The 16,030-nt window shown below is 35.1% G+C and overlaps 1 protein-coding gene across 2 annotated transcripts in view; it reads left to right on the top strand.

Moving 5' to 3' along the window:
• The first annotated feature begins 15,420 nt into the window (after positions 1–15,420).
• Positions 15,421–16,030, top strand: part of Dip-C (dipeptidase C) — a 400,748-nt gene continuing 400,138 nt past the window's right edge. For both annotated transcript variants that reach the window (XM_090391828.1, XM_090391835.1), the window contains exon 1: positions 15,421–15,545. In XM_090391828.1, the coding sequence (XP_090247954.1) occupies positions 15,526–15,545 (20 nt within the window). In that variant the 5' untranslated portion in view covers positions 15,421–15,525. The remainder of the gene's footprint in view (positions 15,546–16,030) is intronic.

Below are 16,030 nucleotides of genomic sequence, written 5' to 3' on the forward strand. Positions count from 1 at the left end.
ATTATCATGATATAATATATCATAAAATTTATTTTCCATGTGACTAATTCTGAATATTTTATTTTTACCACTTACTTAATAAATTTGTGGTGTTTTTTTTTTTTTGTTGTTGTTTTTTATATGCGAAACCTAACTCTTAGAACTCGAGACAGTTTTCCCACTTGCCCACATCTAAGAGTGGCACTGCTTGTGACTACTACGGATGACTGAAGAAGCCATTTTGCTGATAAAGAGGAGCAAATAAAAAGAAATAAAATAAAAAAAGAGGCGGTGTGGGTTATGAAGAGCTTCGAAATCCGAGTAAAGATTTTTATTGGATTGGAATTTAATTTCTCACCCATCAATGGCACAAGTCTATAGTGAAGAAAGTATGAAATAATTTCTTATTTTGCGCTGGCATTATACGATAAAAACAAGCAGCAAAAACGAAGATAACTCATAGGTATTTAGTTTTATATAACTTAGATTCCGGTTACCAAGCAAACAGCAAGCAACTGCGTTTCTTGCTGTAGGCAACTGAACATAACTACTACGTAAGCCAGGTAATCTAGTTAAGTGTTATTTTCAGTATGAAGGATTATTGCCCCTTCTAATGGACATGACGGTCAAACTGCACTTCTTATCCATGTTCTTTCAACAGGTGGACAGAATATTTTCCAGGTTTGCTGGACGTGTATATACGTCCAGCAAAGAAATGGTATGCTTACATATATGAATTTTTTGGAATACAGCAGCTACTGTTAGTTTTATATTCTCAGGAGAGAACAATATACTGTATTTCAAATGGAAGCGGGAGGCCTCACAAATTTTTCAGCGGCCTCTAGTTTTTATACTATGAAGTTAATAATTAAAAATAAGTATTTTATTTTTAACTATAACTAGGTTGTTTTTTATTGTTCTTTGTGAGGAGTAAGGTTTTAAAATATGGCCCCCATAGTGAATGAGGCCCCAGCTTGCACCTCATTAGCTTAATGGTAAATGCGGCCCTGAATATAAACCAGGCCGTGGACGTTTTTGCAATGGTTCTTGATTTTCACATGCAAAGAAAAAATCTTATAAACTCTTGTTCCTTATAGCACCATCTCTAGAGATATGTAATCCTTATAATTTCCCACGGTGACACTCATCTGTTATTGACCTCACTTTGTGTGATGTTTAGAGTATGGAATACAATAATTTTCCATATAGGTATTTCGTTCCTTTTTCTGACTATGGAAATTTTTAGCTTAGTCACTTTCTAAATAATTAATTATCACCGCGAGACACCAGTGACATCCTATCCTGGTGTCTCGCGGTGTTGATCAAACGGTATGTTTGTAACTGTGGGAAAGCAGAAGTGTCCTTTGACAGCCTTCTGCGAAAGTTTATTCATTTGTGATAGTAGGAATTGTTACTATAGTATAATTAAGGGTTACATGATCTCTGATTATATATAAAAATAATCAGTCTAATTATGTTATAATTTTCGCTATGTTCATACATCCATTTACATGCATAATTTCGGGAGCTACTCAGTCAGGAAAAACAACATTTGCGTTGTCTCTCATAGAACATTGTAAACAATTCATCAAACCAGAGCGAATCGTTTACTGTTACAATAAAAATCAGGATAAATTTAAAAAAAAATTAACAACATAGAATTCGTGAATGGTTTGAAGTTACCTGAATTTAATTCTAATGTGAGAAATTTACTTATAATCGATGATTTGGTTCACCAGGCTAAGAACAGCATGGAAATAGCTGATGTTTTCATAAAAGGTACACATCACCATAACCTCAGTGTCATTCTACTAACACAAAATTTATTCTATGAAGGAACACATTTTCGAACAATTTCTCTCAATAGCTATTATGTTATTGCCTTTAATAATCTCCGAGACGCTTTACAATTATCCCATTTAGCTTCACAAGTGTTTCCAGGGCATACGAATGTGTTTGTGGATATTTATAAAGATGCAACACGGGAACTCCACTCATATTTAATTTTAGATTTTAGACAGGAAACATCTGGTACACGGATCTTGCCAGGAGAAGAACCCAACACAGTGTTTATTCCCAAATGGCTGATAGAATCAAACGATATGAATATCTCATCAAGTACTTCTCATTCTTCTCCTAAACAGGCAAATGATGCTCTAAAACACCGCACCTCTGACGAAATCACGACTCTCTGTGAAATCTGCAAAAATGTTATATCTGGTAATATTCCATTAAATAGTCACCAGAAATCACCTACAAAGGAAATAAAAAATTATAAGAGCACTAAGCAACAAATCGCTTCCCTTCATTACTAGAAGAAACCTGGTTTTACAGCACAGGGGAGCACTGTTCCCATTATTAAGCAGTATAATTGTTCCTTTATTGAGTTTAGTTATTAGAAAATGAATCGTATGTTTAAAAAATGTACCCTTCTCCAATCACCAGAACAGAGAGAACTGTACACTTTAGATGATAAAATGAGTGCCATTTTAAAAATGGGAAATCAACATCCAGATGAAAAAGTAAAAGCATAGTTAAGTAATTTTGCAGAACTATTTAGGTTTGAAAAACCAACTGGCTCACACAGAAGGAGAGCGACAGGAGCATCAGCTATCACACCAAGAACTTACAGTGTGCAAATAGAATACCCAGACCCTTTCCCGTCAGCGATCAACATCAGCAACTCCCAGTGAGGAAAATGTTTCCAGCCCACTCCCTGCCCGAAGGAGGGCTTTAAGAACAAATACCAATTTTGTCTTTTTATCTCCCAGAAAACTGAGTCAGAATAAGAAACTGGTGTGGAAAAAATGGTAAGTGAAAAAAACAATTTTTTAAAAATTACTTTTCATTTTCAGTAAACGATCTTTTACAGCATAAGTGAAAACAATATCATTTAACCACAAATCATTAGAATAACATTTGATAATTATATATTGCATAGAAAGACCACAACATCTCAATATTAAAAAATATACACAGTGCTAACCTCATGTGACAGATTCCTTAGCTTGTACAGGTACACTATTATAATGCCATATATTAGTGTTGATATTCAGAAAGTTAACAAAATCGCTTTCGGATGAACGACCGAAGCTATCGAAAAAATCGCCGTGTTTGTCTTTTATATAGACAGCTTGCCAATGTTGTCCTGGCAACCGGGTCGGATGCGGACTGTTGTTGTCTGATCGGATATTGCGGCAATTCCTCAAGAGCACAAACTCCTAAACCCACTTTTCTTGTAGTGGTTTCTAACTGTAGTATGCTTACTAATTAATAATTAAGGGGATACAAATCCCTTGTCGTTCAACTGTCAGTAAGCAAAACTCTAAGATCGAGAACTACGAATCTATGAGTTTCATATATATATATATATATATATATATATATATATTCGCCGATAGTTTTTCGGTATATATATACCGAAAAACTATCGGCGAATCCAAGTGTAAATGACCAATTGGTAGTACAACACCAAGGCAACTCGAAGCAAAGGTGGAGCAAGCTCCCGCACTATCCTTGATATTTTCTCATAATATAAAAACACAGCCCCTAGGGGGTGTAATACTGTAATTACATTATGAGGAGAGGTCACTAGCCAGACCGGTTTCAACCTTTTTTTCAACCTGTTGCTTACTGGCAGTTGAACAACAAGGGATTTGTATCCCCTTAATTATTATTAAGGGGATACAAATAGCCATTTGGCTTTCAATTTATGTTATAATATACAAACACACCTTTATGGCATTCGTATAGTAAAGGTATGTAAGTGCTTTTCACTTAAACCTTGTTATCTTCCAAGTCTACCTACTCACTGACGAGACCTCAAAAAAGGTTGAAACCGGTCTGGGTAGTGACCTCTCCTCATAATGTAATTACAGTATTACATCCCTAGGGACTGTGTTTTTACATTATGAGAAAATATCAAGGATAATGAGGGAGCTTGCTCCAACTTTGCTTCCAGTTGCCTTGGTGTTGTACTACCAAGTGATCATTTACACTTGGATTCGCCGATAGTTTTTCGGTGTATATATATATATATATATATATATATATATGAAACTGATATATTCGTAGTTCTCGATCTTCAAGTTTTCCTTACTGGCAGTTGAACAACAAGGGATTGTAACCCCTTAATTAATATTAAGGATGCCAGAAAAATAGCCGTTTGGCTTTCAATTTATGCTTACTAATTCTTCAGTGTTCATAGTCCAGTAACATAGAACGTTCCTTTGTTATGGATAACGTACACTCAAATTCTGCATAAATAACTACTGTGATGTTTTCAGGAAGAAGCTGAACAAATTTAACTTTGAGGCGCACACTTCCTCTTCTTAACAGGCTGACATGGGGGCAATGGCATTTCGATCTAGCAATAAGTCAAATCCATAGAGAAGGTTTACCCTTTACGTATTCCTTATAAGAAATGTCATTACCACAGTCTCTGTTCCATTTGTCTAGCGATGTGAACAGTGACATATAATATCTGCTATAATGCCTTTCTTTGAAGTTCGGAGTCAAAGGTTGCGAGGGATACGGAATACCGTCAGCTGTCACCACAAGAAAATTCAGATTGAAATGATGAAAATTAAATGGATTTCTATTAAAAGTGCCATTAAATCCATCACTAGTGACCAGTCCAATAATTAATCTAGATGGCATTTCACCTAGATACAGATTGTCTCGTATGGCATCTGACATACTCTTGGGAATCGAAAAATATGACACTTGAACTCGATTGATGGGATATACCATGTTTGACTTGTCTAACACAGACAGTTGAGCCAGTTGAATCTTTGGGTTTATTTTGATTTTGCAGACAGAAAATGTAGCTTCTTCAATTTGCACTTTAGCCTTAGCATCAATATTTGCACCCAGTAAACAAAATTCGGGAGAACTGAGAACCAAACGAACACGAACAGAAACGTTGTTGGTCAAGTACCGGTCTTGATGAATGATGTCAGCGTGTGTTCTCCCAAGCATCTCGACACTTTTTCGATTGGTTAATTCGAGCTTGTCTTCTACACATCCCACATTCACTTTTGGTAAACATATCACTAACATTAGCCATCTTTAACAAATAGCTTGTTTGTCAGTTGACTGCTTTTAGCATCTCTGTCATAATTTAGAAGGTTTTCAATATAAGCCCTATTAGGATCCATGTCTGATGCCACATTCACTAGTTTATCTTGGAGACAAAAAGTCAATTTGACTGAACAGGAAATGGAAAAATTTGTTCACGACACCAACTGAAGAATCTTCAATAGGTTTATCATCATTGTCAGCGATGCACACACGAACGCATAGGTATGATTTTCCCAAATCCAAATATTCTTCAGATATAACTGATATGCAAAATTCCAAGGGACCTCCACATCAGAACTGGACATTAGTTGGTAGGTGACATAAGAACTTCTTTCCACACACAAGTTGACATTAGGGTGGGAAAAAACATATAACTCTGACATCATATCATCAGCAAAAGATATCATCTCGCTCGCGCTTTTTAGTATTCGTTTTCTTCTTCTTGCTTCCTTGACCTCTCTGAAGTGATCGGCTCAGAGCTTTATCAGCAATGGTTTTTCCCAGTTTCTGATGCTCTGATTATAAATGCTCGACGTACAGGTACCCCCTTCCAATACATCTCCTATCATATGCTGACCGACTTTTAAGGCCTGACAACCGACAAATTGAGCTGCAGGTTTTATAAGTGGACTTAAAAAGGAGAAGGCATTTCTGAAAATGCTGCCTAATCCGTACCCACGCTGTATTGGTGGCTCCGTAAATATTTGAACCCCCACCTGCCTACAGAGTGTAATATCTGAGATAATCAGTCATCCTTCACTTGTGGCAAGTGTTATTTAACTATTGTCATGTCGCCACGAAAGTGTACCCATTCGCCACTGTCAGAACGAATTTCAATGCTGTTTGAGTAAAATGTTTGTTTTCGTAACGGATAATAATCAGGGTGCGCGAAAACGAAGGAACACTTTCTGCTGCACTGAACAACTCGTAACAGTGGTGCACATGTATCACCAACTATCTGTTCTTGGGTTAAATCAGAATAAACAAAATATGCAGCTACACCCCTTTTATATCACCTGGATATTTCCCAGTGATTGTACCTTTCAGTTTGACACCAATCTGATTAAAGCCCAGTAGAAGGCCTAAACACAGGGCCTCCTTGGGAAACAACAGTTTATAATCTTTTGGGACTGTCAGAAAAATGATGTTGTTTGGGTTCTTTTTTTCCAGTAATCACATTACAAACTGCTTGAAGAACTTCAGAGAGTGAATTGTAACAGCCATGGGGAATCTTGTACACTCTGTAAAATCCTTCTTTAGACTTTTCGAAAACATTATTTCCTGTGATGTTGTTGTTGTCGATAGTGTTGACTCCTCCTCTAACTCCACTTATCATACGAAATTCATCGTAACCGGAATATGTTATTAAATTCTCCCCTAAGATGAATTTCAGCAAGAGCCACTTCCCATTTACCTTTAAGTCTGATCTCATGTAATAATTCCACTTGAAATTTCGTTTGCGTGTTAGTAGGAAACATTTTTATACTGGCGTTACTGGGAAGGGTTAAGTAAAACATCTTCGCTACGAACCCAAGAATTATGCGATGAGGGGTAACCAAGCCACTTAACAAAATACTGAAGCTTTCCTTTCTGTTTGCGCTGTTTAAGTACTTTTTCGATTAGATTCACATCTTCCGGTAGTTCATTGGGTATATCAGCCTTTTGCAGTTGGAATTCATAGAAAGTTTCCTCCACTAACTTTCCGTCCCGACCACCTCTATATACTACAGGGTTTCTATTAATAACCTGAGCAATAGTGAACAATTCTCGTATCCACTTACCCCAAAACGTTTCTAAATTTTTGGGTGTCATCACTTAAAACCACACTATCACCTAGGAAAAATTTTGGTTTGGTAGTCTCCTGTTGGATTCTGTACAAATATATCCAAACACGATCCTCGTTGTGAAGATTAACTTCCGAAGGAGCCATACCGATAGTGCGGTGTGGTGTGAGGTTATATGTACAAGGGTCGGCAACACTTTTGTATAAGTTTTACTTTTAGTAGATGTCATCCATTTGTAGATCTTTTCTTTCAATGTTCTGATAGACTTTTCTGCAATGGGTCTTTCATTTAACTTCTGGTCGTGTAGAAATGAATATTATGATTTTTAAATAATGCACGAACACTCTTGTTGCAAAACCCTTTTCCTTGATCTGTGTTTATGCAACATGGCACTTCTTTAAAAATAGATTCGAAACCATTAACAACAGCGTCTTCTGATTTCTTCTTCAGAGTTCGAACCCATACAAATCGTTAAAAACAATCAATGCATAGAAGATGGAAACACACGCCCCCATTCTCTTATGCATGGGATGAAATATATGCCAAATCACATTGAAAAGTGTGTAAAAGTGTCAGGACTTTGATTTGATTGTGTTTAAACTTTCTTCTAATGGGGTTTATGTCTCAAATAAGTAGGTTCTGTTGCTAACTAACTTTTCACGGTTTCATGTGGTAAATTTGTATGTTTCTGTAAAGCTTTGATACTTCCAAAACTAACTACTGTATTAGAATTATAGTAATCTGCTAACTTTTCCATCACTAACAATGACTTTTTTTTTTCGTTGTAGGTGAAAATCAAGAACCATCGCAAAAGCAACAGATTCTTGCTTTTATAGTGTGCTACTAATATTGGTGTATTTTGAAATTGGCATACTAATTTGGAAGCAGTATCAAAATCAGCCAATCGCACATCTCTCATCAGAGAAATGAGATGACAAGAAAAACACTACAGGCAGTGGTGATGTTAGAAAATTCCCATTTCTGTATGTTACATTCAGAAGGATAACATTCTAAATAATATCTGAAATAAAATTTGTAAACTTAAATGAACAAATGGTTTCTTTGATGTGCTATGCAAATTTAAGTAAGACACTACACACACACACAAATATATATATATATATATATATATATATATATATATATATATATATATATATATATATATATATATATATATATATATATATATATATATATATATATATATATATATATATATATATATATATATATATAGCTAGAATTTTTATCCTTTTCCTCAAGTAATGCCGTGATGCTGCAAGCACGTACTCTCTCCTAACAATGCAACAAACGAAAGAACACAATTAAATACAACTACAATGTTTCCATCTAATTATGTATAGAGACTCTCGATGTTGATCATAGTTTTTTTTAACCTTCAGTACTTAGTGTTTTTTCCTTTTATAATGTCACAATATATATATATATATATATATATTTTTTTTTTTTTTTTTTTTAAAGTCACTGTAAATTCAACATAAAAAAATATACTATTTATTTATTTTGCTCAGTTATTTTGGTTACAATTGTAATAAAGATAACATTTAATTAGAAAAGTAATGAACTTGAAGATCTTAAATTTTAAACAAATCAAAATATTCGGATGAGTTATGTATATGAAAAAAAGGGTGTTTGAGGGGACAGCAATGATAGCCTATAATGAATTATTCAGAAAAGGTCTAAATGCTGCCGCCAATCTTCACTCTAAACTAAAATTTCATACCTAATAACAGGAATGAGCCTGTGTAGCTCAGTGGATGTGCCAGAGATCGACTAACTAACAGTTCCCGAGTTAGTCGATCTCTGGCACGGGCAAGCGGGTTTTTCGTCCTGTAAACTCAAGAAAATCGACAGTAGAACCCACATTATTTCAGACATTAATTATATTGTGTTAGGGTTAGGGACCACGAGATGGCGGCACATTTGAGCCGTCTCTCTTCACTGCATACCGCTTAATTAGTGATAGCCTTGGGCTATCTATCTCTGATTGGGTACCAGTGGAGATTGAACTGCCCACTCAGTCTCCAAAAGTTTGATAGGACTAAATTTGCTGGCCTCGCCTACTCCCGTATATGGGAATAAAAAGGCATTAGCTGATTTTTTTTACGTACAGTTATAATTGTATGTAATACCCTATGAGATGAACTCGACTTTTACACAAATGGCATGATCATTAATTTTTCATATCCTGACATTATAATTATCACTGCATTAGATAAGCACATTTTCTAGAAGTATTGGATAAAGGTGATGTAAAGAGAATGTTGCAGAGGAATCGCAGACATTACACTAAATTTACTTCCTTCAAACTCACATACTTTTCCATGGAAAAGAAATTTCCATGGATTTCTTTTCTCCATTCAGCTATGCTGCATGGAGAAGCCGACTCGATGAATATTGTGCTACAGATATCCGGTGGAAAGTTGGTTGTGTTCCGTGAAAACCACTCACTATATACTTCCTATAAACATTCTAATGGTGTACAAACTTGAAATTATGACCAGCATATGATGGAGAAACAGTTGGAGAGTGCCAAGGTTCTTTGTGAAACAGGCAGGTCTCGAAAAGACAATACAAATGCTAAATATGCAATTCAATTACTATGGCTCAATTGAACCAACGAGGAGTAGCATGAATGGTATGAAGATCACTTCCACTCAGTTTTGTTGAAATTAATCATAACTCATCCAGAATCATAAATATTAGACTACAAGCATAAAGAAAAGGAAAACTTATAATAAAACAACACAAATTCACCCTCCAGATTCCTCCTGCACAGAACAACTTACAAGTATCTATCAATAAATACCGACATTATCATTCCACCACCAATGCTCTTTCTTCTCTCTAAATCTTTCCAGATATTTCACCAAGCACCTCAATTGCACAGCTTAGAATTACATTAGAATTATGTCTCCACCACTCTTGTACTCTTTCTATACCATCCAACATCCTCTCTAACACCTTCTCCTCCCTAAAACGGTTCGTTCAAACTCATATACGTTCTTATCTTCGACTTTATTTTAAAGTTTGTGCACAGCAGCCGGTGGTTCTGTGCCACTTGATATGTTGGGTTTACCTTACAATTTGTTACTGCCTTAAGATGTTTTCTTCTAGTCAATATGTAGTCAATCAATCATTGAACTGTTGTTGCCACTTCTAAATGTTATCAAATGTTCTTCCCTTTTTTCAGAAAAAGGAGTTCACAGTTGCCAGATCAAAGGCTACAGCGAAGTCCAAAATCTTCTCTCCTTCCTCGTTCATCCTTCCCACTCCATGGCGGCAATGCATCCTTTCACAATTCCTATTCTGTCTCCCTATGTGTTCTTTCCAGTATCCTCCGGCAATCACAATCTCGTTTTCTTCCAGTTCCCTCATTTCTTTATCTAGTACGTTCCAGAATACATCTTTCTCTTCTGCTGTACAGCCCCATTAACACTAATATAGAACACTAATATTGATATCTTTTATCGTCTTTAAAACTTTTTCTTCCACTGCTAAATTATTATCTTTAACAAAATCCTCATACTCACCAAATTTATTTTGTTACTTGTTCTTTCGAGTTATCAAAGAGGTCTTGGAAAAGAGATATTAAGCTGGCTTTTATAGTTAACTCGTTGTATTTAAAGAATAAAAATTATAGAACTCACCTGTATTTTTTTCCTGTTCAGCTCATCGCCTGATTCTACCTCCGCTATATTCGGCTGCGTTGTTGCTTTATGTCCTGTCGTGGGTGGGTGAATATCTTTGTTCTCTCTCTCTCTGCAGTACAGGCACTTCCATTCCTCGTGTTTTGCATAGGAGTTACATCGCCAGATTGTTTCTTAAAGGAAAGAAAATGTAAAGTGAAGATTCCTGATGCATTTTCCAAAAATTGTATGATTACCGTCATTTCCTTCATGCCTCATCTTTCTTCCCTTGAGCGACTTCAAGGTGACTGTAAAAATGGCGATGGCTTTTTTTCTTCACTCGCTGGTGACTACAAGTCCACTCTGTCTTCAATTTTCAGCACTCGAAATTTGGATCCTATTTCGCCGATTTCGATGAATTATACATGAATGTCTTCTGCGTCACAAGTGGAATTACTTTATAATACTTTTAAATAAAAATAGGCCTTAGCCCCACTTCAAAACTATAACAATGTGAGAAGCAAAATGCCTCCACAGGTACTTCTTGTGTAGTCATACAGTCTAAGGTATTTTAAGAGATTACTTGCAAACACACACATTTCTGACTAATTAGACTTGCAAAATACATATATAAACATTATTATTATTATTATTATTATTATTATTATTATTATTATTATTATTATTATTATTATTATTATCATTTGACCTCTGGGGAGTAAATGCTTCATCCACGGTGGTCATACATCACCAACATTAGATATACTACTTTATCTTGAACTCATACACAGACTTGCATTTATTACTTAGTTACAGGTAAATTGTTCCACTCACTCGCAGTTTTATGAGAGAAAAATAAACTCTTACCACTCTCGTTAACTACACTCAATCTTATCTTCCACGAGTGCACCCTTGTAATTTCCACAACTTCCATTCAACAAATCAAAATCAGCTAACTGGTTTTATTCTCTTACAGGGAGTAAGAGAAGCCTTTAAACCATATTTAGCTTTTAGAGACTGTGGGCACTTCATTCTCTGCTGGTAGCCTATCAGAGATAGCTGGCCCATGTGTATCACCAATTGAAGGCGGCACAGATGAAGAGACGGGCAAACTAAGGCTACCATCTCTTAGTGCATAATCCTAACAGGAAAAATTACTTTCTGAAGTAATGTGGGTTCTAGAGTTGATTTTGTTGAGTTTATTGGTTCGAAAAAGCCTAGTTTCCGAAGCCCGCTTGCCTATGCCAGAGGTCGAATAACTCGGGAACCGGTCGAAAAAAGGCTTAAATGAGTTGGTAGTTTTGTGACAAAAAAAAATCTAAAAATATCTTGCCGATGTTCTCTGTCAGTTTTGTCAAGTGATGTTTTTTCGCTAACTCTTCATAACTGGAGACTGGTGTTTTGAGTATAATTTTTTTTTTTTTGCAGATAATATACAGATATGTGTATGTAGTTTACTTAATTAAATAAGTCTATTTATAATACAGTAATATTAAAATATCTGGTTTTTAACAGTAACTGATGCCGATTAGACAAAAAGTTGAGAATATTTGTAGTTTCTATGTTAGCATGCTCATGATATTGAACTTGGGTAAACGAAATTACAAATTCTGCTTTCTTATATGATCGTTTGTTTTTTATTTATATCTGAGCTCTGCTTCTAACTGTGTAAGCATAATATATATATATATATATATATATATATATATATATATATATATATATATATATATATATATATATATATATATTTTTTTTTTTTTTTTTTTTTTTTTTTTTTTTTTTTTTGTTTATGGAGCGGTATCCGACCGCGGACTACTCTTTGGGTAATCTGGCCCAGTTTACACTTAGCGCGTTAGTTGTTTATTTACCTGAATTCACAAAAGTTGATTTTTTACAATGTACTGAGGGTCGTAACAGTGTATGCTCGGCAACTGATGTATTTTCTGGCTGTTTTTGAGAGTGCAAGAAGATGTTATTGTGGAGTAATCCTATTATGTTCGTACAAGACCTGATAACGTTTGTTGAAGAAGTGTTATGTATGTTATTCGTGTTACTGATGGGATTCGAATGTACGTATTTATATACAAGGCGTGTATCATTTCTAACTGAATACTTTTTTTTAATGTTGGTCCCACTCACGTAAGGTTATTTGCAAACCTATAGTACACTTTGTACCACAGGAGGGATAAGGAATTTTTTTCTATTTTATCATTTTTTTTTTGTATTTCTAATTTATTCTTTATTTAATTTGGGAACCTAACTCTAGAGACCAAACATGGAATATTTCAAGGCCACTTCAGACCCCACCCCAATATACATAAACATGGTCTCGCTTTAGGTGATGAAATTCATCTCCAACTCTAAAACACTTTGCTGCACATCGGATATTTTATTTTTAGAATAAATAATTATATACAAGAATTAAAAAAAATAATTGTCTTACCGTACTTTGTGATTTCTGAAATTTAGTCTTATCACTTTGAGAAACAGTTCTTTGGTAAATAGCTACGAAAATACGAACATTCATCCAATTTTCTAACTTAGGGTATTACATTCTTAGAGAGGAGATTATTACCATACTGCTCTTAGTTTAAATTTGCTTTTAACTATGCTATACATTCGTTGAAAGTCAAAGATGAAATCTGTAGGTAGTCAACAAGTGAAAACTCGCTGTTCTTTGAATGAAATCATTATATTTATAATTATAATTATAGTTATTATTATACGGAAATCTCAATGGAGTCAGTAGACTCTTCGCGGGAGAGTCAATCTATCCCTATAATATCTATCACATCCCTTTTTGAACTCATTGACAGACGAAGCACTTACAACTTTTCCAAGCAACTCAATCCATTCATCACTACTCTTCAAGTGGGAACTCACACCCTTGTTAAACACATTCTTACTTAATTTACAGGTATGACCGCTTGTGCTTCCACCACCATCTCACTGCTGAAATATTTCCCCTGCATCACTCTTATAAAAACCTTTAGTAACTTAAATGTTTCCATATGTTATCATATCCCTCTTCTCCAACCTATCAACCAACCTCTATAATCCACAAATGCTAAACCTATTTATGTAGATAGATTGAGGTATCATTCCTTACATCACTCATCAACTTGGTCACTTGCCACTGAACTTTTCTACTACTTCCTTTTTTCCTGGGCGACCAGACCTGAGGAGAGTAATTCAGATGTGGACGTATTGACACCTTTTAAAAAGTACGTTAGTGTGTTCTTCAATAGCCAGGTAATCCTATGAGCTATTTTGGATGCCTTAGCAATATTCTCTCTGAACTTCAACTCTCTATTCACCAAAACCTCCAAGTTCCTAGCGTCGTCAATTCCTTGGAGTACAGTTCCATCAATGTGGTACATATTTTGTAATCTTTTAAACCTAAAATGCATAACTTTACACTTTTCCACATTGAACTTACATCCATTATCTTTTGATACCATTATCATACTGCCAACTTACTTAAATCATCCTGCAAGTTCTCTACATCAGCTTAGTTAATTATTGCACTACCTAACTTAGCGTCATCATCTTCAGCAAACAAATGAATGTCTCCTTTCAAATTATTTCCTATCTCATTTATGTACAAATTAAACAATATTGGTCCAAGCACATAGCCTTGCAACACACCTCTGCCCATCCATACACTACTTTTTAGTATCTGTCTGTAAGCTATTCTTGTATCCACATTATCAGTTTATTATCCATCCCCATTTGTTCTAATTTGGATAGTACTTCTTAATTTCAGTATAATATCCTGTCAAAAGACAGCAAAGTCTAACACCTTCACTGTGTAGCCATTCCCGTTGTCCAACTCAGCTGTAACAGTTATAAAAAGTTAATAAATCACTAAGACAAGACCAACCTTTAACAAAACCATGTTGCCTCCCATAGAGTATCATATTTATATCCACCCATTCCCGGATTCTGTCTTTAACCAACTTTTTATTTTTATTTTTACTACCACTCCTGAGATGGTGACACGTCTGTAATTTTCTACTGCAGTCTCAGAGCCTCCATTATGCAAAGGAACTATTTTGCCTTCCTTCCACTTCCTATGGATCTGACCAAAGCTCGGACTTAAGTTAAAGAGCCAAATAAGAGCTATTGATAATTCCTTTGCACATTTACATAATATCCGCTGTGATATTCCATTCAAACCTATAGCAAGCTTTGCATTTAGATTCTGCAGAATCCTAAGTACCTCTGATTCATTAATAACTTCAGTTGTCATATCAGTTATTGCTACATACGATACAGGAATGTGTCTTATGTAGGAATGTGTCTTATATATCCTCACTCGGGTGATAGACTTTTGAAACGTGGTTACTCAGTATCTCTACCATTACATCCGAATCAGTGACGGCGCTATCGTCAGCGCCCACGTAATCCCCTCAAAGTCATTCTTCCTTTTACTTGCCACTTAGCAAAAGAATTATTTGCAATTTCCTTGGACCTGCTTGGCTAAAGTCTTCTCATAATCTGTTACCTTCTATACTCTGGTGGTAACCTTTCCAGTCTAATTTTTGCTCTGTTCATGAGTGTGTGCTCATCACCTTTCTCTTTGTAAATCTTTCATAACATTTTTTTTTTTTTTGCAGATCACGCCTAATACTACTACTCATCCATCTAAGGCATACTCTCTCTAATTGGAGGTAATGTGGACACCTTATTTCTGCATAAGTCTTCTGAATCTATGACCAGATCCAACACTCTTAAACCATGAATCCCTTCAGTTATATCTGCTAAAATCATACTTGGATTTGTTTAGGAATCTGTACAACGTTCTTTAAATATTGAAGAACTGACACCGTTCTTTAAATATAAAAATTGTCAAGCTGGAATACATGAATTTTTTTCCTACCCAAAGAACTTAATTTTTGGAAAAAAAAAAAATCAGCTAACGCCTTTTTCTTTTCTTTTCTTTTCTTTTTTTATTTGTTTGTTTCTATATTTCTTGTTCTTTTACTTGCCACGTGATTAACACATTTTTGGGAGTTAGAAAAATGGCACTTGAAAAGGCGAAGTAAGTAGATGCATTGCATATATATATATACATATATATATGAATGAGTTCAAACATTTTGCACGATTTTGAATATTTCGTGAATATTTAATACCATGCTAATTCCGCATTGTTTATCGCGAGGTGGTTTTTGCTTATATTGTTTACTTGATTTTTTTGCGGTAGGTGGGGTTATCAGTTATTTCCTAATGTGCGTACCCAACCTGCCTTTTAATCAAATTAAATTGTTACATTTTAACCCATAGTAAACAACCCAAACGTTTAATTGATGTAATTATGCGAAACTGGTCCACGGAAACTGTTAGTTTGCATGGAAACGATAAGGCTTTATGATCAAATGATGACACTCATTTGAAGGAGGTCGGAAAAGTGTTAAACTTGTATATGCTCAAATGTTGCACAGATTACCACAGTAATGGAACTCATCGAAAACATGCTCTATGGATATGAAAACTCGTAGTTTAGCCTCTACTCATGGAATTTGT

The sequence above is a fragment of the Typopeltis vanoorti genome, chromosome 1, assembly GCF_054136105.1.
Source record: "Typopeltis vanoorti isolate ZY-2024b chromosome 1, IOZ_Tvanoo_1.0, whole genome shotgun sequence".
Lineage (NCBI taxonomy): Eukaryota > Metazoa > Arthropoda > Arachnida > Uropygi > Thelyphonidae > Typopeltis > Typopeltis vanoorti.